Source organism: Poecile atricapillus, chromosome Z, assembly GCF_030490865.1.
Source record: "Poecile atricapillus isolate bPoeAtr1 chromosome Z, bPoeAtr1.hap1, whole genome shotgun sequence".
In the NCBI taxonomy this organism is placed as follows: domain Eukaryota; kingdom Metazoa; phylum Chordata; class Aves; order Passeriformes; family Paridae; genus Poecile; species Poecile atricapillus.
In genome coordinates, this window is record NC_081289.1 from 27,108,803 (window position 1) to 27,135,344 (window position 26,542).

At 40.9% G+C, this 26,542-nt stretch overlaps 1 protein-coding gene and 1 long non-coding RNA gene across 2 annotated transcripts; one reads left to right on the plus strand and one right to left on the minus strand.

The window, feature by feature from the left end:
* Positions 1–24: 24 nt before the first annotated feature.
* LOC131592776 (xaa-Pro aminopeptidase 3-like) lies at positions 25–16,732 on the plus strand. Its single transcript, XM_058864522.1, has 10 exons — positions 25–210; positions 1,718–1,834; positions 4,298–4,705; positions 5,870–6,072; positions 6,942–7,004; positions 8,354–8,467; positions 10,780–10,865; positions 11,347–11,530; positions 13,014–13,134; positions 13,962–16,732. The coding sequence occupies exons 1-10, from the start codon at positions 150–152 to the stop codon at positions 14,126–14,128; spliced, it is 1,524 nt and encodes a 507-aa protein (XP_058720505.1). The 5' UTR covers positions 25–149; the 3' UTR covers positions 14,129–16,732.
* Positions 1,849–3,785, minus strand: LOC131592779 (uncharacterized). Its single transcript, XR_009280708.1, has 3 exons — positions 3,637–3,785; positions 3,444–3,551; positions 1,849–2,122 (listed from the first exon to the last, which is right to left on the minus strand). It is a non-coding gene; the product is annotated as an uncharacterized LOC131592779 (long non-coding RNA).
* Positions 16,733–26,542: the final 9,810 nt, after the last annotated feature.

Sequence of the window (26,542 nt, forward strand, 5' to 3'; positions counted from 1 at the left end):
GCGCGGGCTCCCCCTGGCGGCCGAAGCAGGCGGGCCCCGGGCGCTCCTGAGGCGGCGCCGCTCATTGGCGGCGGGCCGCGCGCCGTGATGGTGTCAGCGCGCGGCGCCGCGGCGCAGAGAGGCCCGGTCATGCGCCGTGTGGCCCGGCCATGTCGCGCCTCCCGCAGCAGGGGCTTGTCCTGGCGGCCCGGGGCTGGCGCGGCGCCGCAGGTCAGACACCCCTCCTTCCCCACACCCCGACACCGCCCGCGGCTCCGCTAGCGACACCCGGCTATCGCCGCTTATAGCTCCGCTTTCGATTCTCGGGTCGCGGGAAAGCGGCTCTCCCCGGCGGCGCACTGGCTGCCCCGGTCAGGGCTGAATGCTAGGGAAGAACAGGCAGTAACTTGAATAATAAAGCGACGGTAGAAAGCTCCTCGCCGCCTTCAAGGTGTTGCTTTATTTAATGCCCGCTGTGTCGTCTCGTTGCGAGCTGCCCTGTTTGTCTGCCGTGTATGTGGAGGGAAACAGTAGAAACACCAATTTTAAAATAGACTGCACAAGAAACTGCAGTTACATTTCACCGCCCGGGTCTGCAGTCAAGCATCACGTAGTGAACGCTTCATGTTGTGACTCTTAGTTGTCAGCCATAAATGATGCTCAATTAAAGGCTAATCGTACTGGCTCTCACAGCAAATCCATGTACGTACGTTTTGCTGTAAGCCTCGGACTCAGCTACCTGAAAGGCAGGTGTTTTGCTTGTGTTATCCTTGCTTATGCTGGTGAAGATGTAATAATATTTGTTTAAAGGATAGCAGCACAAATTACTTTTCTAGTAGGCAGGTGGTAAGTAACATACAGAGCAACCACTCTAAATAGATGTTTACCTTCTGACTACCCTCTCCTCCCTACATGTCTGGATGATTTGTATTCAGGCACAAGCACTTCTTCAGTTGCAAAAGGCTGTGACAGAGAATTGTAAACTTTCTGACAATTCATTTTTAGTTTTAGATTTTGTCTTGTCGTGCCCATTCGCAGCTCACAGATGTATACTTGTAGTATTCTTTAAAACTCACCTGCTTTGTGTGTGGGTTTGGAAGTGGGATACAGTAATTATTCAGTTTGGCTAATGCTGCTGTCATGGAAGGTCAAGACCTAAACAGGGACTCACGGGTGTCCTCCACACAGGAAAATTCCTGTATAAACCTGTGTTGTTTGGTGGTTTCTTTTCAACATTAGTAATAAAAAACAGAACTGGAAAGGCCTTGAAAACTGTATAATTTTTCCAAATGAGAGAAATTTTTTGAAGACATAGTCAAGAAGAGACAATATACAGGTGTGGTGCTTGGAGCCCTTTGGTGTTTGAAGGAAGCAAGGGAGGGAGAGTGCTGAGTACCTCCTGATTGTCAGTTGTATGAATTGGGATGTGCAGACCAACAGAGCTTCCTGGGTTTTGTTGCTGAATTGTCAGGTTTAGTATATGTTTGTTTCTTTCTGTTATGAATATGTTTGTTTTTATCTGTTCCACAAGTATTTGATTGTCAGTTGAGTTGTGTGCACATTGTTTCATAAACTTGTGATGCACGGCAAATGGAGACCTTATGGAGGGATATTTATGTCATATAAGTGAAGAAATGCTGCTAAGGGTCTGATGACTAGACCACAGTTCTGCAGTTTCCTAGCTGGAAAGATCTGGGTTTTTTTTTTACCTTGACATAGTGCGTTTCTTTTCCTCTAGTTTGCAAATCATGTGCTCTCCGAAGATTTTCCATCCAGCCTGCCCAGCAGAAGAAGATTCCAAACCGGTATTTGGGCCAGCCCAGCCCCTTCACACACCCACATCTGCTCAAACCAGGTGAGGTTTGGGCCCTGCATGAACTAGTCATTGATATTTTCTTGTCTTTGTTTTTCTGAGTATATTGATTTTCTGCATCATAGAGTTGTTTGTGGTTTCAGCTGTTTATGACTTCCTTCATTAGCCAGTAATTACATTTAGTAGCTAATTTCCTTGTCTAAGATGATACTGATTCCAAAAATAGGCTTCACATTTGATGGCTTTCATAGCTTCTTTCTTTTTTCTCATGATGTACTCAGGGTTGTTTACTTGGGTGCTGCAGATCTTTTGTGGCAGTGGCTCGTTGTCCTGCAAATAAATATGTTTTTTATTAAGAGGGAGTCTTTTGTGCAAGCTGAGCTGTCAGAATAGTTCATATCCCATATCTTGTGAGTCACAAAACAAAGGTGCAGTTCATCAAAGGTGAACAGGGAGGGACATTGATAGATGGACACCACTTATCTAAAGAATGTGCCCTGTTCAGAGGAGTATTCAATATGAGGCAAAGGAGAAAAAGAAACTTGTGTCTTTGAAGTAGTGATAGAGGCTGAAGTTGTGCATTTTTTTGAGATTCATGAAAATGAGTGTGTAGGCATAAGATGACCACAGATAATCTAAAAAAAAAAAAAAAAACAAAACAAAAAACAAAAACAAAAAAATGCAGCAAAAATATATTCAAGAATATGTCCAGGAAAACACTGTGTTCTTCCATAGGTGTGTATAAAGGAAGAACAGATGAATATATGTGTGTGTATCTATATACACACTTCTGTATTTAATTGTAGAATAATTCAGGTCAGAAGGAACCTCACACAGTTAACAGGTTCCCCCAGTGCTCAAAGCTGGCCTAACTTCAGCGTTAGATCAGGTTGCTTAGGGCACTCATTGACAGCTCACAATAAACAAGGCTGACTCCTTAAAGTGCAGCCGAAGCACTGGAAGTGAATTCTAGTTATCCAAGGTATTTTTCCATTTAATAAAGCAGAGGTGGTTTCTTTAAAATAATATGACATTGTTTTATTGCAACCATTGTTTTATAAAGCAAATGCCTTTAATACAAAGAGAATTTCCAGGCCTCACAATTGGAAGACAGCTGGGATTCCCATGTTTCACCCCATTGCAGCTTCTGAAATTCACTGGACTGTGGCAGTTAAAAAGCTGACTGGAATGTGGTGGAATACAGGAAATTTGCATTATAGCATTGTGGAATTGTGAGGCCAGATTGCATTAAAACAGTTTCTGTGTTCTCTGTCATTTCTACATTTATAGAGTAAAACAAATGTGGTGGGATTTTTTTGGGTTTTTTTGGTTCTTTTTAAAGACTTCTACATCTAATAGGCATTGAGGATATAATTGAAAAGGTGTAAAAATTAATGCAAATAGGACTTCCCCCTCCCACTGCACTCATGCAAGAATCGACTGGCAATATAAGTCAAATGTAAATTTTTGTTCTAGAATTGTCACTGTGTAACACATGAAAGAGGAAGAAAAGATTATGAAAGTGGAAAGTTAACAAATGGTATCAAAATTCAGTTAATCTTAAAGCAGGGTATTAGCCAAAGTATTGATTAAGGCTCTTATATTAATTTAGATCATAATTAGGGAGTCTCACAATTTTAAAAATACATACTTCAGCTGTTGCTGGTTGTCCTTTGAACTTCAGTCCTGTTTTGGTGAGTATCTTGATTGCTGTACTTCATGTCTTTAGGGACTGGAGCAGTTGAAAGAGTACCTCCATCTGAAAGATCATTTGCTTAGTGTTATTAGAAATACAGTATTCAACTTTAGAAAAATCTGAATTGTTAAATATTGAGAAAAGCTACATATGTCCTGGAGAAGATCCCTTCCCTTAACAGGAGTCTGATAGCAGCCTGCAGTCTGTGTTTTGTTTCTGCCTGGAATCTTGAGACTGGTTAGACTCTGCAATCTCAGTTGCTTCTGCGTGATCTCCCAGAATCTCTGACACTCAATTTGCCCCTTGTGGTTTAGAAATAGTCACTTTATGAGTTGACTTAGTGTGTATTTGGACAAACATTCTAGCTTTATCTGAGAAAATTAATGCGCAACCTCAGGAAGCAAACTTCTGTTCAATGTCCATGCTGTAAAACCCATCAGTTTTTAGCAGTCAAAGTTCAGTTTGCCTTGCCCCATCCCCTTGTTTTTTTTACACGTTCTCTGCAAACATTTGGATGTTTGTCTAAATCTACCAGGTTTTGTGATTTCAACCTTTGCACAGAAATATGTAACATAGCATCCAGTTGGTTAAAACCAGTGTCTGTCTTTGCATGATGGAGAAGCAGCCTTCTGAATCAAGATGTGCTGTAGGGATGGAAGGTGAAGAGTAGCAAGGGAAAAGCTTGTGAGGGATGACAAAGGAGCCATGCACATGTAAGGCATCAGGGAGTAGGCAGGAATTGAGCATGTGATGAGTAAAATACCCTCAGTGCCTTGAATTTCTCCATCTGATTTGTTTTGTGTTCACAGGAGAGGTAACGCCAGGATTGTCACAGGTGGAATACGCTCTTCGCCGGCACAAACTGATGGTGTTGATCCAGAAGGAAGCCCAAGGCTGGGAAAGTTTGGACCACACAGTGATTCTGCTGTCCAACCCTACATACTATATGAGCAATGACATCCCCTATATTTTCCACCAGGACACTAATTTCCTGTACCTCTGTGGGTTTCAGGAGCCTGACAGCATCCTTGTGCTGCAGAGCATTCCTGGCAAAGCGCTGCCATCTCACAAATCCATACTTTTTGTGCCCCGGAGAGATCCAAATCGAGAGCTGTGGGATGGGCCCAGATCAGGCCCAGATGGGGCAATTGCTCTCACAGGAGTAGATGAAGCTTACACCATTGAGGAGTTCAGGCACTTGGTGGCCAAGCTGAAAGGTAACAAAAAATAGAGAGGGAATGAGATGAGATGTGGTCTGTAGATGGTACAGGTTTGGGAGGAGGTCTGTGACATCACTTTGAGACTAAAATGAACTTGGAGAGGGGCAGGGAGTATGGTTGTGGCAAAGGCAGTTGGAAGTTCATGTTAGCTCTTTGAGAGCCACCAATGCATATGTAGTTTTGAAAATTTCTGACTTTCTTGTGTATCCGTGTGAATGCCAGTCTGAGTATCTGTGAAATATTAAGGAACAGGGTGAGCAAGACCATGTTACTGATTTAGTCATATCTGTTTGCTGACAGAGCCAGAACCAGATGACATATAGGAAAGTTGAAGGCTTTTTATTCATAATAGGCTTGGAAAACGATCCACACAGGGAGCTTGTTAGTACACTCTCATTTAGCTAGATGATGACGTGCCCCTGAAATACAAACATTGCTGTGCTTTAGAAATATTCTTCTGCATCTCACATCACCATGTAGCCTCAATACTTATAATCTAGGGGGAACTTAAATGCATTATATAATGAAGTCGAAGAAGGCTCATGACAGTATAAGGTCAAGTGTGACTTTGGAGGGATCACACAACTAGAGGGAGTGAATTCTGGAGTATTAAATACTATCTTGGAATCAGTTATTTTGTTTCAAAAAAGAATGTCTTGAAAATAGGTAAGTCACAGGGCAAAGGATGATCAAAGAAAGCAGGAAATGTGTGTGAGATACATGCTGAACAAACCTGCTCAGCTTGAAGGCAAGGTATGAGATGTGTATGTCTCATGGACAGGCTGAATGGGAGAACGATTCAGAAGGTGCACTGTAATGTGATGACCGCTTAGCTTACCCAAGTGCAGTTTTGACAGTGAACTCTGAATGGATCTCAGCCAGATGCATCTATTCAGTGATGGTTGTAATCCCCATTATTTGCCCAGAAGTGGGGATTTGTCAAATCAATATGCTATGAATTGGTAATCTTCCAAACTTAGAAGACATTGCTGATATTCTGTGACAATGCAAGTGTCTATAGCCTGTCAATGTAGATTCAGAGAAAATTACTTTTCTCATATACAGCCACAGATCTTATTTAAGGGAATGAGTTAGTTTAAGATGGGGAGGAACATTTCTGCATTTATTTTAGTCTGTGTCAACTTTTGTTTTGTTTGCTAGGTGAGTCAAACATGGTTTGGTATGACTTGAGAAAACCAGTGCATGCAGAGCTGCACTCTGACTACATGCAGTCCCTGGCTGAGGTAAAAGCTCGGAGCAAAAACCGCATCCAGGGCGTTCGACATCTCGTGCAAAACCTTCGGCTGATCAAATCCCCTGCCGAGATTGAGAGGATGAAGATAGCTGGCCGGGTGACAGCAGAGGTAATGGGGTTGTGTGCTCTCCTAATGAACCAGTGCATTGCCTTCATGAGGTGACATGAGTTGGAAGGAGAGCTTTGGTCTAATCTGTTACTGAACTGCTCTGTCTCAGCCACTGGCTGGCCTTGGCTCCCTCTGCAGAACAAGGAGAAATAGGAAGACTGCTTAGACTACCAGATTCTCTCAATTAGCATAACTCCAGTGAAGAAAAGCCAGCAGCTGTTAGACTTTGTTTGAAAGCAAAGGCTAGCCTTTTCACTGTCTTCCCAGCTTACTCTCTGCTTTCCAAAATAATTTTCTTTCCCATCTATAATGTTTATTTTGAGAAAATAGGGTTTTTATGAAGATGTTTCCTATGTATGTTTCTGCATTCCCCCTTCACCCTCAAGTACCTTTCGAACTCATTGGCCACTTTTAAACAAATCCGACAGATACCTCAAATGCAGTTACATTTTCGTAAATGTTATTAAAATAGATAGCCAAGTAGACAAGAGAGGCACAGATTGTCCTTCTCTGAAGGAAAAGCTGCATAAGGCAATCCTATTATACCTGAGGGAATCCATAAGTGAGACAACTTTGAAAATGCCAAAACCATGGGATCATCCTGAATCATCTAATTTTTTTTTATTTTTTTTTTTTTCCCCCAAAAACTAGAGTCAGTCATCCCTTAAGTACAGTTTCACAAGGCACAGGGTATAGACAGGGTATAGAACTTAACCGGTTCTAGTCTTGACAGCACTTTCACCAAAAATGTTGATGAAACCCACTGATTCTGGGCCAGTTGATTTTGGGCCTTCCTCAAGAGACAACAGGTGGAAAAAAAAAAACAGTTCATTCTCCTTTGCTAACTGAAAGTCCCTTCATTTTCACAGGCTTTCACAGAGACAATATTTGCCAGTAAATCCCCTGTGGATGAAGCCTTTCTGTCTGCAAAGGTGAGTACTTCATAGGTGGAAGTGAGATAAGAAAGAGGGCTGGACGTTGGTTATCCTTCCAGGAAACCAGAAATGTCAGATGTCTATCACATGTCTCCCATTGTAGCACATTTATTCACCCAGCTCTTGGGGTTCCTTGGACATGCAGAAGAGTCAGTGTGAGGAATTCTTCAGCTGTATTTCCTGTACCCTTATTTAAGGAGTGTAGCATTTGTCTAAGTTTCTCTCTATTGATGACTATTTGTACTATATAGAAATGTAAAACCTGCTAAACAATTGTAGGTAGAGTTATTACCTTATTCTATAGAACAGGTCTGTTGTACAAAATTTAAGTAGTTATAACACCTGTTTGTAAAACCTGCTTCTCTTGCCTCTAACCTCTTACTACATCAGATTACCACAACCATCTTGAAGCAGTTTAGATGCCTCTCAGTTACAAAATAAGGACTGATTGGCCTGCACATTTGGTAAGGAGCTTTGTAAGGAATTGCAGTGAGACGCCTGGAGAAACATCAGCAAGGTTTGGCCCTCTGTTATGAAATGGATGGGCCTGTGCTGACATGGCACTGGAAGTAGTGAGTTGAAAAAACTACTTTAATTATAGTGTATTTAACAGTTCAGTTTTTCAGTCCAGACCAGGATTGTAAAACCTGTGCTCCATGTTGGCATCCTGGAGTGTTCCACACATGATTTCGGTACCCATAGAAAAGACATGCTATTAATATGTTGAGGGTCTTTATAGGTGTAAATTTATTCATTTCCATGCTTTCATCAGCTTCATCATTCAAGAAAGGTAAAGATCTTGAGGCTTAAGGTGCTTTTGTCTTCTATCCCCTCAGACATCAAGGTAGTGCATGCTTTCAAACCTTCTTAGTTCAACAGTCATGAAAAATAGATACTGCTGTAAATATGCTGGTACTTTGCAATTTTAAAAGACAGAAACAAACCATGACTGTTGTCATGCTGACATATAGGATCTTTGAAAATTTGCAGAGTCATATGGCAGATAAGAGCATTATTTTATATAAGAACAAATCCTCGCCTGGATATGTGACAATGTAATGAATGTTTGAGACAGTATTGAACAGCTTGTACCAGAAAGAGCTTCCTGGAAACCTGGTAAAGGCTTGGAAAACCCTTGAAAAAGTGGATGGTTCTGTATTTTTTTTCCTCCAGAGTTCCTGCAAAATATTTAAGACTGCTTTCATTTAGTCAACTCACTTCCCAGTTTCACTTTGTATTGTACAAATTAAGAAAACAGTTGTAGGACAAGAATTTTTATGGTTCTAGGGCAGTTAATGACCTGAATCAGCACTAATGGTTTTCTCTTCTCTGTATTGTTACTCCAGTTTGAATTTGAGTGCCGGGCTCGTGGTGCTGACATATTGGCATACCCCCCTGTTGTTGCTGGTGGCAACAGATCAAACACTTTGCACTATGTGAAGAATAATCAGCTCATCAAGGTAACCCCTGTGCTGTCCAGTAACTTGAAATCCAGTGCTGTGACACAAATATACGTTCCCTAGCTGCTGCTTGTTTTGACTGAACAGATCAAAGCACTTAAATACATATTTTTTAAGTGAGCAAGGGAAAAGAATCCTGCCCTGGTTAATTTTACTGTCAGTGGCAGATTCAGCTTGTCCTTCTTTCCTCTCAGTTCTTGCTGCAGTATTTTCTGAACAGTGCAAGGACTTGCAAACAAGGTTGCAGATAATTTACTGAATATGTCTGCTCTCACAGCAGCTTGCAGTGCTGAGGGCCTCGCGAAAAAAGGGGAGCCACTATCGCAGGCAGAGCAAAGGCACCGGAGAGAATCTTCTGCTGTCACTTGCATTCCTTGGCCTTGCTTTGCAGTATAAGGGCAAAGTGCATTCCTGCTCTGGTGAAGCTAAAACATATTTTGGTTCCATGTAGCCCAGCAGAGCAGGGAAGGGGAACAAGTAGGGAGCAGATCAGCATTAAATGTCAAGAGGTGGAAGAGTAATGTGTTTTGTCTTATTTTGAAGATTCCCATTGAACTGAACTCTCTCCAGCTTTCCTGACAATAGGTCTTTAGATTCAGATAAGTATTTTCAGGGGCAGTATGTTCTCACTGCTCTGCTCACTATTTACTTTCCAGAGGAGCATATTTTTCCTCTGTCTTAAGGCAGAATGAAACTTTCCCACTAGCATTGTCTTTTCTTGAAACTGGCACACTAGCAGACCTTGAAATGATCTGCAGAGACAAATGTACAAAAGATATGACAGGCTGCTTTTGGCAGGAAGAAGCCTCCTTTGTTGTTCTGTCATCCAAGGTCAGGCGCGCTGCTGTAACTCCAGTTGCTTCTGTTAAAGTTGTTCAGTTAAATGACTGTCACTTGTTTTTTTCCAAAACTATTAAGTAGAAGGCTAAACCCATAAACTTGACTCTTCCTTTGTGTGCTGCTTCCTACAGATCTTGTTTCCAAATAGGCTAACTAAGTGTCTAATTTGGGAGGTATCTGAATGTTTCATTCAGTTTTTTACTTAGAGGGATCTGCTTTAAAGAAAGGACAAGCACAGCATAAGGCATTTACTGGATAATCAAACCACAAGCTGAATTCCCTTAGTCAATAAATTGTTACTTAGCTTATTTAATTGCTTGGAAGATAGCTGTAATTTCAAATTTGCCTTAAAGAATTCAACCAACTATTCTGGAAAAGTTAAAAAGTACAATTTAAATGGATAGTTAATGGCCTGTCTATTCAGAGGGACAGTGAGATCTACTCACTGCTGGCTTATCTGCTGCGTGTCTGTTTGTGTCCCTTAACTGTACACAATGATAGCAGCTAGTGCTGGAAGTAGCACTAGCAGTGAAATTCTGCTGCTTTATTCTTTCACTTAACATGCTGCAATTATGGCTTGCCATTCCACATCATGTCTGCTGGCACAGTCATGGATCTGTGGAATGAATCTCTACATGTCGTGTAAATCTATAGAGAATTTAATCCAAACTTTTTGAACATCTTACTGCTCTATTTGTTGTTAGCCCCTTTAAGGAGGGAAAGCAAGACAGTAGTTTTGTTCCTGGCTCTTTGTCTTTCTTCTGTGTGACTTTTTGGGAGATGTGTAGTCATTGATATGGAACAGTTTTGCTGAAGTGGAGATTCACATCTCCAAAATTTTTTTCTTCATCACCAGATAGATCCGGAAAGATACATTAAAACAGCCAAGAAAGTCCTAGAAGAGAAAGGGAAGGTTGTACAAGCTATTCACCAGTGCATTTACAGCAGTGATTACAGCAACTGTCCGATTTTGTGATACAAAGTGGTTTTACTGGGCCCTCATATCCTATGATAAGGGTAAATTTGTAGCTGTTAGTGATCCTGAGGGTAGCTCAGAAATCCTATGCTTTTGTTGCAAGCCCCCTCTGTTTGAGTCACTAAGCTGAGAACTTCTAGTGAAAGGAATCATAGGCATAATTTGCTGGAGGAAGTGATCCAGGTGTGAGTAGGCCTTATGTCTCAGGGAGCAGAATAGTTCAAAGCAAATGCCTTTTTTTACTCCAAAATCTTCATCTTAAAAGTTCAGGTGGTAGATTAGCATAACAGTCAGAGACTACCTTGCAGAGACACAATCCAACTGGAATAGCCCATTTATAAACAATAGTACCTGAGGTATTACTCTGCAAAAGGAATTCACATTTCTGCAGCTGCATTGTGAAAACAGAATCATAATCTCCCTTCCTGCTCTCAGACAGAAAAATCAGTTAATAGCTGGACTGACCCACAGAGAATTCTTTCCTGTTATTCTCTAGGATGGTGAACTGGTCTTGCTAGATGGTGGATGTGAATTTTCCGGCTATGTGAGTGACATCACACGTACCTGGCCTGTTAATGGAAGGTATGCTGCAATAAGATTTTTAGAAGAATTTTGATAAATTATTACATAATTGATGATTGAATGTGTGTTTAATCATAGTTTTACCATGTCCCATTCTGTGGTGCTTCAGAGTAATCAAATTATACAAAGTAATCGTTCAGCTCTATTCCCCACTGCCTCATTAATTACTGCATGAATATGTGTGATTATTGCTATTTTCAGCTATTACAGCATGCTTAAAGTGCACAGATGGCTTTCATACATCTGACTTCAGTTGTGTGTAAGAAAACAGGAGTTTCAGTTGATGTGTACATAGCTCTGCTGGTTGTCAATTTGCTGGTGTGGCCTTTTGTACAAGGAGACAGTTGCTTTGCTTTCTGGTTTTCCCTTGTGCCATCCTTGAACTGAGTCTGTCCCCAGAATAGGTTCTGGGGATAGAACCTCTTTTCTTTTGGAAACAGAGATTTAGTTGTGAGATATTCCTTTACTCAATGGCCTTCAGGTTCACCAAACCCCAAGCAGAACTGTATCAAGCTGTCCTGGATATCCAGAAGTCCTGCTTGAGCCTCTGCTCCCCTGGCATGAGTCTGGAAAATATCTACAGCCTCATGCTGAGCCTTATTGGACAGAAACTGAAAGACTTGGGTGTCCTGAAAAGCAGCATCACCGACAGCCATTTTTTCAAGGTACCTCAAGTTTTTTACTCTACTTTACTCCCGTTTACTCTAGTTTACTCCTATTAATCCTGATTAATCCTTGGGTAGTTTTAGGGCTTTAATTTGGGTTACAAATGCGGTTTCAGGATATCTCATCTAATTGCTGCTACACAGTGCTGTAATTCATGTTGTGGGCTGGTCTCAGCACAGGAATGAATTTCTCTGAGACAGGGCTAAACTCCAAGATGTGATTTAACCATTTGGTACACAATTTGATCTGAAGTAATCCCCAGTCTTACATGCACATAGTGTGAATATTTGTTCCTTGGCTCTTGCTGTTTCACTCTGCAGATCCATTCCCATTGCTCTGCACTACTTCCCAGTGCAGAAACAGCTTTAGAGCATAGTCTGAAGGGAACTACAGGCACATGGGCACTAACACAAGATTCTGGGTCTAGGGCTGGCCGCAGACAGTTATTCGTACTTTTGTGGTCTGTTTTACATCACAAAAATCTGCATTGCCACCAGAAGGTGCAGCCTATTCTCAGTCATTCCACCTGCTGCCTCTTCTGCACCATTTTGTGTCAGTACTGGTATTCACAGAGCTACCTGCTGAACAAGACCGGGAAACTGGTCTGCCTTAGAGCAGAACCTGCAGGTAAATAGGATTGGTTTGCAGTTAGAGAAGTTTATCTGGTCACTCGCAGTGCAGGGCAGTGCAGAGCACGGCTGCCGATGCCAATAGTGCCAAGATGGCGGAAGCAGGTGAGGGCGCCGCGGCTTTGGCAGCCGGACAGGTTCCTGCCGGATTCAGCGGTGCGCGGTGCCGGTGCCATGGCAGCCCCGCTGCCGCCGGCCGAGCGAGCTGTCGTGCCCGATTCCTCCGGCAGGGGGAAGCACAGCCAGACGGGAGCAGCGCCGCCGGCTCAGTCCCTTGGGGATGAGGAGCGTAGGCTAGGGAGGAGTTCTCCCCGATTCCTGTTTTGGAGGGAGGGAGATTAGGATGGTGCGGTGGGAGGCGGTGTCCGTGCCTTGTAGAGGTGGATTGAAATCATGCTCTCGCTACTGAATGAAATCGGCACAGCATTCGCTCTGCTGTGCATAGGAGACAACTTTCACAGCCTAGAGCAGCTGTACCCGCTGCTGTCAGTTGTGAAAATCGGCTGATGGGAGTCGTGCAGGGCTTGGATGTTTAAGGGTTGGGGCAGCAAAGCTCAGCGATTTGCAAATTGACATCTTGCCTGATGTGCTGAGATGGTGATGGGTTTGGGCTGTTCTTTTTAGTGCAGGGGAAAGACAATCTGCAATGTACTCATAATAGGCACCCGGTACTGGCGGGTTTTAAGGGCCATCCAGTTCTAGTCAATGGAAGGCAGGCCCTGGTGACCTAGGCATGGCAGTAAGACTGCTAGTTAAGCACATAACTATTCTGCCTCTTTTCGCTATCTTTTGTGTTGGAACAAGTTGGGCTGTGTTTAACTGCCTCTGTGACACTTGTTCTGTCTTCTCATAGGCTGTTCGAAAGTACTGCCCTCATCACGTGGGCCATTACTTGGGCATGGATGTTCACGATACCCCGGATATATCCCGATCGCTCCCGTTCCAGCCAGGCATGGTGATAACCATTGAACCAGGTAAAAGCACTCAATGGTGGACAAAAACATGCTAAAGACATGAGGACAAAAACTTTTACTGAGGGTAACAGTATTGATTTTCAATAATTAGCTGGTCCTGCACACCAAAGCATTCACATTCTTTCTATAGCTGGAAACTATAGCAGTATTGGAAAGCCTTAAGTTATTCCCCTCCCAAAGTCATTACAGTATTAGGAAACTGTATTTCCTTCCCAAACATAGCCAAGGTAACACGTAGTGGGAGTAAACTCATGAAGCAGAATAGTGTAGAGCTCAGGCTGTGCAGCATAGGTGAACTGCAGTGCAGAAATCAGGGTCAATTCACTTGTGCTGCGTTCTGTCTTCCTGCCACTGAACTTCTACCAGTCACTGGTATTGTCTCAAGCATTGCAGTCAGCAATTACAGGGATTCACAGCTGAGCTTTGCAAATTACGCATACTGTGAGAAATCTTTCTATCTCCTTGTCACTAGATTTAGAGCTGTCAGCTGAAAACTTATATTTTGCTTGCCTCTTCTCTCTCTCTATTCAGAACATTTTTAAAATCATTGTGAATGTAACACTGAGAGCAAGAAGTGTGAAAAGGCCGGGTGTAGCTATGGAAGTTTTTATTAATGTGCTGATATCTGTAGGCACAGAGGGACACTTCCCTTCCTTTGCCCACCAACAGCCATGAGTGAGAGGAAAGAGAGTAAGTTGCCATATTAAAAATTCTCAGGATCATACACATTATGTTGCTGAAAGTCCAACCCTGTTCTCCTGGTGGTGCAGTAAGGGAAAGGTGGTGTCCTGGAGTGTTGTGTGTTTTAATTCCATTTCTTCTTTCAGGCATTTATATCCCTGAGGATGATGTGAGTGCTCCAGAGAGGTTTCGTGGCATTGGTGTGCGCATTGAGGATGATGTTGTGATAACAGAGGATGCACCTCTCGTCTTGTCTGCCGACTGTCCCAAGGATATCTACCACATTGAGCAGATCTGTGGCCGCAGCTCATGATGCCCCTTCTCTGCCTCTTTCATCCTCCTTGGGAGATGCAGCCCTGCAGGGATGCAGATCCCTTCGCTGGCTGTAGTTGTCAAGTGATGGAAGGCATGGACAGTTGATGGCTATTTCCAAGATTGGGACTGGGCAGTGGAATGCAAAAGGCTTGGGTACTGAGGGATGCAAGAACAAAGCAACCTTTTCTGTGCTCAATTTTCTTCTGATTTGTGCTGATGTTAAACTGTTGTATGATGTGGGAGTGGATTAATCCCTCTGCTGTGTATATCCGTGTGTTTTGGGACACTTGGCAGGGGTTGAATTTTGTCAGCGCCACCAGATGCATAGGTACAACAGCTGAGACCAAGGCCCCCTTTTTTTTCCCCCTTAGCAGCAGTTTCACAACAGTCAGATTTTCAAAATGAGGCTTTTATAAATGCTGGTTTGGGATAAGAAAGTGTCAGCTTGAATTTTATAGAACCATGTAAGGAGATAGCCTGGTAATCAGGAAGGCGGGTTTGTTGGAGAGGTGGTTGTATCTGAAGCCAATGGAGAATTCTTTTAGTATTTTAAGGATAAAGCTGTGTTTAGGCTTGTTCAAGCATAGGCAAAATAGGCCTGCAGCAGGGAAAAACACCTTGTCTTTCAGCTTATTTTGGAGTGTTTCATAATTTCAAAAAGTACAAATAGGGCTCAGAAGATTAGACATACCTATTCTTGCTGTCTTCCACATTCCCTTCCTTTTGTCCCAAAAGTCCATTCGTTTTTCCTGCTCTGAGTTCCTTTCTAATGCAGGAAGCAGGGCCATGTTGATGATGCTGGACTCCACTGGCGAGCTGTTGGTTGTCACCCAGATGGGAGGTGTCCAGTTCTGGGACAGTCACAGCACCTGTCTGGCTTATGCTTGCTTTGTGCTAAGTGCCAGCAGCTTCAGCAGTGTGGTTTTAAGGAGTCTGTCCTATGGCAAGTCTTCACATGGCTTTTATATGGAATTAATTTGAATTAAAAGTAATTCTTCTTTTCTGAACTCCAAGGGCGTGATAAGAGCTGACTTTTAGGTTTTTCCAAGTGCTCTGGCAATATTTTTGAAGCAGCTGCAAATGTTACTGGGACTAGGCTGGGTGAGGAGTAAAGAGAAGATTTTTCTACCCTGAACATCAGCCTACCACCCAGGCCATTGTATGCCATAGTAAATACACTTACTAGAGGCAAGCACAGCATCTGTGTATTTACTGAAAATATTTAGACAATCAGCTATTTAACATGTCTGAAAAATGCCTCTCATCAGAGCATCTCCTGTTATTTACACTTGCTGTTGCATCACCTTACTTCCTTTCTTATGGTAGCTTTCAGTGGTCTTCATTTGTTACTCTAAATTTTCTTTCTCTTCTCTTCCTAGACTGTCTATTTTTGACCCACTATGTCACTGCTTCCTAATCCATTTTACTTTCTTATCAACGTCACTGCCTCTTCCTCGGTTTGGCCTAATTCCCCACAGTGAATGTAGCCACAGGCATGTGGGAAAGGTGCTCAGGGTTCTGGAGTTTGACCTCTGGTTCTGTTGCTGTGTAATCTCTAGCAAAATCTGCACTTGTTTTTTCCCCCCTCCTTGTTTTTTTCTATGTTTCACTTAGTGAAGGCCAAGTGGGCAGTGTCTTGCATTTCTCATTGCATTTAACATGAGCTGGGTGCATGCACTGGAGTTGGAATTTTGGCACCTGAAAGGCAGCCAAGGCATGCCATAATTTTATTTTCTAAATATGACAAAAATAAATGCTTTTATGGGGTTTAGTGTATCAAGTTTCACCTATTTAAGGGAATCTGCTAATCTCTGATGGCAGTGCTTGTTAAATACTCCTTTGTTGCAGTGATAGCTACAGCCTAAAATGTTAGAAGGGAGGCTTCCTAAGTATGAACACAGACCTGATGAATACTTTTGATGTTGTTCTGATCTGTAATATATTTGTTCCAATTACACCTGTTAGAGCCACATCAACTGGGCCAAATCTTGGGGATTTTGGAACTATGTAAGCAGTTTAAAATAACATTAATCTGAGAGATACATGTGTGGGCTGATCTGCACATCTGCCCATACATCTAACAGAGTTAATAATGGTACTTACTGTAAATAAGCCTTTAAAATGCATATATACAAATTATTTTTAAAATAAAACAATTTGTAAGAAGTAATTTCTTAGGCCATCAAGTTGTGTGCTGTTGAATAGATATATGCACCTCCAAACACAGCATTGTTTTTGAGGGAGATTTATAAATTGTGTGTGACCTGTTTTGGACTTGAAATAACATTGTCAAATGTTATTTCACATGCTAATTCCTACTCCTCTCAGGAAAATCCTGCAACTTGTAAACACCAATAGATCTTAGGAATGCTGCAGATGAATGTTTCTGTTAGTAATGAAGTGTTTGTGACTCTGCTGAGTGGAAAGTAATGGATCTGCTAGGGCTGCTGACTGTGTCTGATTCAGGCCATGCATATTCTGTAATTTTTCCACTGTGTTCAGCCATTTTTTCAGCATGGTTTGAATGCTGGTTTGAATCTCTTGTTCCATGTAAAGGGTGCATTTCACAGAAGGTATTAAATCTGCATCCTATGAACCTAAATTTTGGAAGGCTGTTTCTCACTTGTTGCAGAGACAAATAATCTGTGACCTACACACATGCTGCAGTGTCCCTTGCAAACAACCAAATCCTTTAACATTTTACACGACCTTCATCAAGAAACCCTGAAGAGCTTGGTTCTCTGGCTGCCGGCATGGCACATACCCGTGGTGTATCTCCCCTGTCGCTGATCCCTTCCTGCCAGACTGCTTCTGCCACAGAAGAGATTCCTCCCTCCAGCCACTTGGGTGCAGGAGCAGCTCTCAGTGGTGGCACAAGTTGACAGCTGCTTGATGAGGGCGTTGGTGGGATCATGGGGAGTGAAAGAGAAATTGAGGTACAAACGAGTTCACATGGGAAGAGATTTTATTCATGTGGCACAGGTCTTAAGGACATCAGAGTATGAGAGAAAACGAGAGCCAACCATCCCTGTGGAGAAGCTGCTTTGTTTTCAGAGGAACTCTGAGAGGCTTTTGGCTTTCCCACTTCACCTTCTGCCAGGGGACTGTTTTGACTTGCAGAGAACTAGTAAAGTCCTGTTGTTAAATACGGTCTGAGCAGAGGTACAAATTTGCAGATTTGCTTCTGTCATTGAAGTGGAACAAAATTTGTCATTTAACAAAATTTGGCATTCTACCTCTATGTGGAAAAATACAGTATGTCTTTCCTAAAATTGCATTAATTATTTTGCAAAGGAACACAGTGTAGGAAGTAGCAAACTGAGGTAGCTCAGTAAAGAGAATGGACTTGGAGAGTTTTGGGACTGTACAATGCAATAAGAGAAGAATCAGGAGAAGGTTGTGATTTGCAGCGGCAGGGATGTGTGCCAGGGGGATGGGAGAGCAAGGAGAGAACAACAGAGCATAAACTGGCTATTCAGTATGTTGTCAGAATGGTGCAATAGCTCCAGAAAACTAGTTATGCTGTTTCATAACCCTGATTGATTTGTCCTACTCAGTAGGGAGGAACAAAAGAGTCAAGATTGTATTGATGAACTTCGTCTTAACAGTTAGTTTAATTATTTCTTTTAAAAATCAATAGAATTATCATACAAGAAAGTTTTATGCAGTTTCAGGTTATTGATTATGTGTCATATTTCAAATAATGCGAAGGGAAAAATGTATGTTTCTAGGCAAAATCTTCATTTTTATGGAGGGAGCGAGGCTGAGGTTACATGCTCTTATGCTATCCAAATTGCTGCTGTGGAAATTGAGTAATTACTCCCAGGAGAATTACCATAAGGTCAAAAGAGTTGGGGCTAAACTTAGAAAAGAAATCTGTATGAGATAAATGACAAAAATGTTTTAATTGTGATATTTAATACTTTATGTAATTGGATAACAAAACTCTGCACTGACATAAATTGATGGTTTTAAATTTCTTTTAAACTGAGTTGTCCAGAAGCCTGTACAGCCATCTCTTTATTAGTATGCAGATCTAAAGTGCATTTAAGTTTATAATTCTGACATCATTACAGCACATCTGTTAAATATACTCCCTACATGTGTTCACAGCCTCCACTTGATTAAAAATCATCCTTTGGACACTGTCACAGTGCTGGCTCTAGGATTGGGTCTATAAAATCCACTGTATTTAAGAGATACATCGATAAATTACATTTTAAAGCAGTATCTATAATTGAAATGGACAGTGAGGCACCATGGGCTCAATAACACTCAATTTCAGCTCCTTTCTCCTCAGGTCCTTTCTCCTTCTCAGTTTGTCTTGCTGCCTTAACTGCCTGGCAGCTCTGAGCCTTCTTCTGTAGCAGCAGGTGGAGCAGTGAACCCCTGTTTTCCCAGGACAGCTTATGCCTCAGCCTACCTGGTTGTTTCTCTGAACCACCACGCAATATTTGGCTAACCAAAACCAGGCTTTTTGGACCACGAGCAGAAAGGAACAAGGAAGACTTTTCAGCTCCTCCACGTGTATGTTACCTTCACTTGCTGACTCATAGTATGTGTATCTTTTTAACAACCATGACAGAGTTATCCATTAACAATGGCAAAGGAAAAAAAAAACAAATCCTGTCTGGGTAAGCTTAACAATGAGATTTTTGAACAAGGAAAAAGTTAACAAGCAAGCTGGTTCTAGACCCAGAAGTGAGAATGTCTACTATAGGCTTCAGTATGTTCCTTCCTGAGAACTCTCAGCCTGTGGTCCAACTAGGAGTTGTTGGCATTCCAGTGAAAACTTTTAGAAATGCAGTTCTTTCCAGGGAAATAACTCACTGCATTTTTTTGGTGAGTAACCAGGCCAATATGAACAATATTTCATGAAAGGGAGAGAGACTCAGCTTCTTTTTATTCCCAGCAGCGCAAGGCTTCTGCCTCCGTGTGCCTTTGGGATATTAATGCAAAATGGGATTGGCCACTGATCCAAGTTAAGATTACATTATCTGACTCTTGTACCAGGAAATAGTTAGCAGATGTCAGGTAATGTCTTATCATGTGAATATTTTACTCAGGTAGTGCTTTAAGTTTGGGGATAATATACTGTGTTCTTTCAGTCTCTGTGCACAGAGAATGTAACACACAACATCCGTTTTCCCTATAGGAGCTACAAGCAGCTCCTCTGTAATTAATAGTGTTACATCAACGTCATGAGCACCCAGCAAATTATTAGAGTCATTCAGAGAAAGCGCAGCTGCTAATGGCACAGCAAGGGGTTGGGTTTGAGCTTTCTGTACAGGCTTTGTTCCAGGCTGCAAAACCTAATGTTCCTGGTACAACCTATGAACACCCTTCCCTACCACCTCTTGGTAGAATGACCATTTCTATTGGGTGGCCTCTGCAAAGTTTCTGGTGGCGTTTCTGTGCTGTTGTCCTAATGTGTTATCAGGATCTGCTTAACAATTTTAGCATTGCTTCTTGGATAGACAAAGTTTGATACAGCATCAGGAGAGTTCTGCTGTGGAGCCAGGTCTGGCTGGCTCCTCACAAGCTGTGCCCTTGGTCCAGCAGCCCAGTTGCTCTTGTCTCCATGTCCTCAGCAGGACAGAGAGGCATGGCCCTACTGACAGCTCAGGAATGTCCTCACATCCCCATGCAGCTGCTCCTGTCACAGAGGCCTTAATCTCCAAATGTCTTTCTAACTCCTCCCCTTCTGGATGTGCAGAGGTACCAGTCTGGAGCCAAAAGCTGTAGCCTCTGGTGTGCTTGTACTGACCAATTGTCAGACTCCATATGGTGCCACTGATGCTCCTGTGATGCATTGCAGTATCTGGTATGTATATTGCTTCCTAATTTATGCTTTATCCTCTTCTTTTTTCCAGAAGATGAGCTATTTAACAGCTACATGGGTGTTACTGTGGTGACTGTAACCAAGCAAAACCATGCAGTTTGTACTGAGATAGTTCTGCATTTGTGGACTTGGAGATTATTAAGAAATTTTTAAGGGCTTCCCTGCAGAACAGAGGTTTCTTATGAACTTTCAGTTACCATGAAGTAGAAAGGTATCATTCATCTTCAAATGCACAGATGTATTAGTATCTATACACAAACAACACATATTGGGTAAATTAATGTTCTGACTTCTAGCTAGCTAGAGATTTAAGAGATGTTTTCTCAAACCATAATTAAGATTGTTTAGATATTTGACTCTTAATTTCTTGTGCTTTGTTTGGATTTCTTATTACATGTAATTTTACCCTAGAAGTTCCAAGGTTTATAATTCTTGGGATTTGAATAAATATATTATCTCTCTAATGGATTTACTGTAAGTCACTGCCAAATAGCCTTACCTTTGCTTCATTCTTCAGGGTTTTTTTTCACTTTTATAATACAATTTCCCTGCAGTATGAGGCTTTTTTGGGAGACAGCATTCTGTGATTCTCACCTGAGGAGCGCATTTGCAAAAAAAGGTGAAAATGTGCTATCTGAAAGATGCGATTATTACTCTTGAAGCTTAAAACTGTGTGAGTTTTAAACCCAAATGTACCATTCTAACTTAGGTTTTTAGGGATATAAAATTGAACAAGTATAGCAATTAATGGAAATTAGGACTGTAGTAAAAATTTAAATTCCTAATAAACTGATAATTGTAAATTAATCTCAGCAATTAGACATAAAAGCTATTTTCCTCTAGTGTGCAACTCTTCAAAATTTTGCTAAACTTTAATAATAAATTACAAGAGTGATAAACTGTCTAAGCTCATTTGAGACAAGAATTGCACCAAATGCCACATTTCTGAAGGACTCAATTTTTAAATTATTCATAAGCTAATAGAGGACTGAGTTGAAATCTTCCACAATATTGGCTATATTTTGTTAATAGAGTCACTGAATGAAAAGGTAGGACTGAGATCTTTGATCAAATAGTTTGAGCACCTTTCTATTACAGCAACTACATTTCATCTCTTCATGTAGTGCATGTCTTAATTTTAGAGCCTGGTAGTTTGTATGTGACAGCAACAAACCCCACAGTAAGGCATCAAGCCTTGATCAGAAGGCTTGTGGAGGGAGAAGGATAAGGTGGAGAGTGGCTTCTTTCTGTCATCTGCTTCAGCTGTTAATCACCTCATCATCAAAAATCTCTGCATTTTTTTTTCCCAAACAGGCATAATAGGGAGGATAAGGAGCAGCTTTATATGTTTTGTGAACCTGCTCTGGGTTCAGTGTAGCCTTGACAGTAGAACTGTGACTGTACTTCCATGAAAATGTCTACAACTGTGAAATTCATTCATATTTCTGAGCCCACAGAGCTGCACAACAGGGACATTCACAGTTTAGCAAGAAGGACAAAGAACCAGAGAGGAAAGAAAGAAAATGAGCAATGAAGAGACATATGTGTTGCATGACTCTCCTCTGGTGGAAAAGATCTTGGATGCATAAAAACATGAAAAAGAAAATCAACTCTTCTGGTAACTACTGCCATCTCCTTTTTTATTATTTTTTCCCCGGTACTTAACATAATCTTGGTGTGTTTAAAAAATTAAGTGTAATGATACAAAAGCTTCTGCAAAGTGACTCTGAACCTGGGTCCATACCAAACTGGGACCTGCCCTGCCTGCCCCTCTTTTTGCCATCGTGTTTGTTCCCCTAAAACAAGCAACTGTACAGGACACAAGTATTGTCCGGATATTATCCAAGTTTTCCCTTTATTCCCTGAATCATCTGGCTTTGATTGCAGACTACTCATGCCAACACAAAGTGAAAGAAAACTCTAAACCTGAAGAGTAAAGGAGAGAACCAAGTAATCCTGTGAACTGACATTGCCTTTTGGGTGTCACTCTGCATTCAGGATCTGGTGTTTCAAGAAAAGCCCATCCTTCTGTGTGTTCTGTTACTTTTGATTGCTTTAACTACCTCAGTAGCTTTTGCTACCTCAGTAGAAAAGGTCTTTCCTTAAAATCCTCATTGTTTGTTGCTCTTGCTTTACATTTGAAATCTAACAGGCACAATACAAGTTTTGTGTACCTCCAACTTTTCCCCATGCCACTTGGTATACTTAATTGATTTGGCTGCACTATATTTAACAGATAAGAAATATACTGTGGCAGAGATCTTTCCATCCTGTCACCTGGTATTTTCAAAACATTTCTATTGGAAAGCTTGCTCTAGATTGTATGTTGAATACCACTGAGTGTAGTTAAAAGGGTGGATGGCCTTTTACATAACCCATAACCTGAATTTGCCCTGGCAAAATTTTTGGAGTAGGTCTGATGTGGGCAGCTTGTCCCAACCCCAAACAATGACTAGGAGGATGTCTCTGTGAAACATTATTCCACACCTGGAGGAGAAGGGTTGTGAGCCTATGTACACACACCGTGTGCTTTTCTGCAGATTTCCCTTTTCAATTCAAACAGGGAGCAGCTGATTGTAAGGTACACCCTTACATTCCTTTCTTCAGTAATTAATTCAAGAGAAGTGCCTAAATCACAGAGCAATTTCAAACAGAGCACTCAGTGATGGATAATCTCTATTGCTTGTTTTGAATTCATTATTTCCTCTATCTTCTCAAGCCAGTCATGTCATTATTTTGCTCTCTTTTCAGACTCTTCCATTCAGTCTCTTGTAACCTGCTTGCACACAAATCATTATTTCATTTTATCTGGAGGTGGCTGGACTGATGATAATACTTAAAACATTTCAGGAAGTTTGAGGTCACCAGCATCAAGGAACAACAATTTCCCTTAGCTTCTTTATTAAGTGCATTCTTTTTTCTCAATAAAGTATTATTTTACCACAAAAGAGAAGTATTCTTGAAATTTATACTTGTTGCAGATATCATATCCTCTTCCACCAACTTTGAGATAGTTACATAAACCAGAAGATTAAAAATATTTTTTATTATAAAAATCTGGGCAAGGAAGAAGTGGAGTCTTTATTTCTAGCTTTTTTATGCATTTTAAAAAAGAGTAACATTTTAGGCAAAAGATTAACTGATTAGCAAAAGTTAACAATATGAATTGCAATTAATGAAGGTAAATTATTCTAGATAGTAAACCCAGATCTCATATTACAGATGGGAACCCAGAATTTTTAGATGACAAACAGAAATCTCTTCTAACTCTGTACCATTATTTTAGTTGTTCCACAGATACAGAAATCCACAGCTGAATTGTCTAAATAACTTATTTTAGTAAATAGAGCTCCTTATTCAAAGTACACATGCAAATAATTCCCAGCCAAATATTAGTTATTGACTTCTAAGTTAATGCACATTTTGAAGAGTTCCCAGTACCACTCTTCTCTTTTGGACATCCCATTAAAGCAACATGCAGTTTCTCACTTTTCTATAAGAAAAAGGCAATTTCTACATAAGGTGAAGAAAAATGTAATTTAAATAAAAGCGTGTTTTATTTTGGATATTAATATCTATAATAGCAGCTCTCCTGAAGAGAGAAAAAACATTTTCTATCTAAAGAGACCTCCTTAGCAGTTATTTTTGTTACATTTTTATGGACAATTCAGATAGTTTTTTAGAAATCTGTATAAGATACTGAGAGGAGCAAAGCTTATGATTTCATAAGTCTTATGAAGAAGGATGTTTTTCTCTTGTGCATTAATGTGTTTCATTGGAATTCCTGGGAATCTGTCCAGCTATACATAGTAAATGTTTCACATACCAATAAAGTGATTCCTCAGCAATTCAGCCACTCAGCACAAATGAGGTTTAATTTGTGATGGATATCTGCACCTGTTAAACAGTGAAATAGGCTCCTGATATAAGTGATTCTTTCATGCTGTTATTTCTCTAAATATTTTTAAGATCATATCTACCTAGATTTACCCCAGGACACTCATGATTTCAAAAACAGCTCATGATTTCAAAAACATATCCACATTTTGAAATTTCATATTGAAGAAGGAATTTACGTGCTTTTGAGCTAAAGTGCATATATGAAGTGTTTAGATCAACACCATGAAAGGCAGGCATAAAACATGCCTATTACTAAATTAGCCTTTTGTTTTGTATATCTAATGATAAAATCAATATGAGGCTCCATCAGAGGAGAGATCCATCAGCCTCCATCTTGCTAGCACTCAGTCAAGAGATTGAATTTGCAAACTTCAAGGGGGAGAAATGTTTCTCCATTTTTTGACAATCCATATTACACTAATTCAGACAGCTTTTACACAGAGCTGCAGCAGTTTACTCAAACATTGCTTTCAATATCATTTCATTAAATCAATGCAAAAGGTAGTGTTGACCTTTTAAGTATATATTTAAATCTGATCAGTGAAGCTTAAATCAATTTGGAACAGATTTTAGACAATTCTTAAGGCAAATAAGTGTGTCCACATGGGGTTCCTCAGCTGTTCAACGAATTGATGTGAAATCCAATTTAAATTAAGCCACTGCAAACAAACCATTGTTGTGTTGTAGGTAAGTCCCAAATGTGCCCTCCAAGTTTTTCAAGAACTTTCTTTCCAACTTGAACAGAGGACCCAAGGGAGATACAGTTAATGGAGTGAAAGCTGTTCATCCCTGTCAGGAAAGGAGAAATGACTAAGAAACGCAGTAAAAAGCTTCCAAGCAAACATCCAGGGTTCAGCCAAAAGCTGTGTTTGTAAACCTGTTCCCTATTGGTTTTTATTCTTTTCTTTTGACAGCTGTAACTGTAGTGAACAAGGAAGAAATGCCACCACCCACCAGATTCTGGCAGGAGGAAGCCTCTGTATCTCACAGGTTTAAAAGATCCAAAGTGAGTTCAAAGGAAATCCCCTATAGTTCATGTTTGCTAGGGATTGGGATACCCAAGGTTTTCAACCTTCAGTTTGCCTTTGCAGGAGCTTTGGTGTTTTCATAGTGTAGATTTTTACACTCTCCTAAAACATCACTGAAGACCTTTGCAGGACTGCAGAGAAGCCCCTTGATCTTCACAGGCCTTAGGTCTACAGGGGGACTTCAAAGAATGTGCTCTTAGAGCAAAGAAATGCAAAATAAACTTCACTCCATATTGATTGGTAATGCAAATAAGATGGATATTTGTAGAAGGGAAAGATTACCTGATAATTTCTACCTTTCAACAAACCTGAAACCAGGGTTTTTAATGACTGAGTTTAAAAAAACCAAAATCATAGAATCATACAATAAAATAGGCTATGAGAGAAAGCAGGGGTGAAAGCAGTAAGCAGGAGGAAATAAATTGAGGAAAAACTTGTTTAGTATAAGCAAATACCTGAATTACTAATCCAATAACATGGAAATGCAAGTTGCACTCCTGAACTTAAGGAGGCTAGTGGTCCCTCAAGCTCTCCCACCCACTCTTATCCAGATAAATTATCATCTGCTCCATTTTCCCCAGTCCTAGAACTGAGTGAACAGTTTTCCTTATATTCTCCAAAATGTTTTAATTATTTGACAGTTTTGCTGCATGAAAGAAGAGTTTTAAGGGCTCTTCTTCAGTTTCACACCTCTTTCTAACAGAAGGTTGCTGTTTGATAGGCATTTTAGAGCTCTCTTTGCCAGTCCAAACCCCAGCAGGAGAGAAATAAATGCAAAGGTAGGTTCTTGTATGAACAAAGGGACGTAAGAGAATGGGCCTTTGTTTTGTCTCCCCCAGGGATTCAAAAGGGTCTGCTGGTAACTGTTAATGGTTTGGGTGTGTGTGGTACTGGTAGATTTCTGGCTTCTTTCCAGCTTTCCTGGTTCCTCAAAATTACTTACAATATTCCCATTCAAACTTGTGCTGTTGATTATGTTGAATGGTTGCAGACTCACAAAAGGTTACAGGATGTGAGCCAACTTGAACATAAGGATCTTCCATGATAAACTCATGAGTATTTCTACATATTGAGGTAAAGGAATTAACTCCATGGTACTAAGTGGAATAAACTTAGAACTTTCTATGTGTCTTGCTGAAACCACCCCAAAGCTGTTTCATCTTGTTGTATTCTTTTATTTTTTAAAGTCTTGTTGACTGCTGGTGAGTGGGAATGTGTTCCTAGTGCTGGATATGGCTCTTTCCTCTTTCTCCTAGCACAGGGCACTGAATCCTTAAACTGGGTTGAGAAATAAAATTTATTAATGTGGTGAGCAGAAGAGGAAAGAAAACCCACAAAGCCCCCACCATGACTGGAGAGAAGAAGAGACTTTGTCACTTTGCAGTGGTAAATTACCAAAAGCATAAACTACCAAAAGTAAAAATTACCAAAGCAGTAGACTCTGCACTTACACTTCCTTCTCCGCTTGCTCCTATTTTCTGCATTTCCTGTGGCTGTCAGAATTGGGGAACTCCTGTGTTCTGATCAGTGAAAGCTCACTGCCTCAAATGGTTCTTCTGTCCACTGATGTTCTGGAGATCCAGTTGTGCTGAATTTGGAAATTAAAGGAAACGGTGTTTAACAGAGCAAGATACATTTAAGG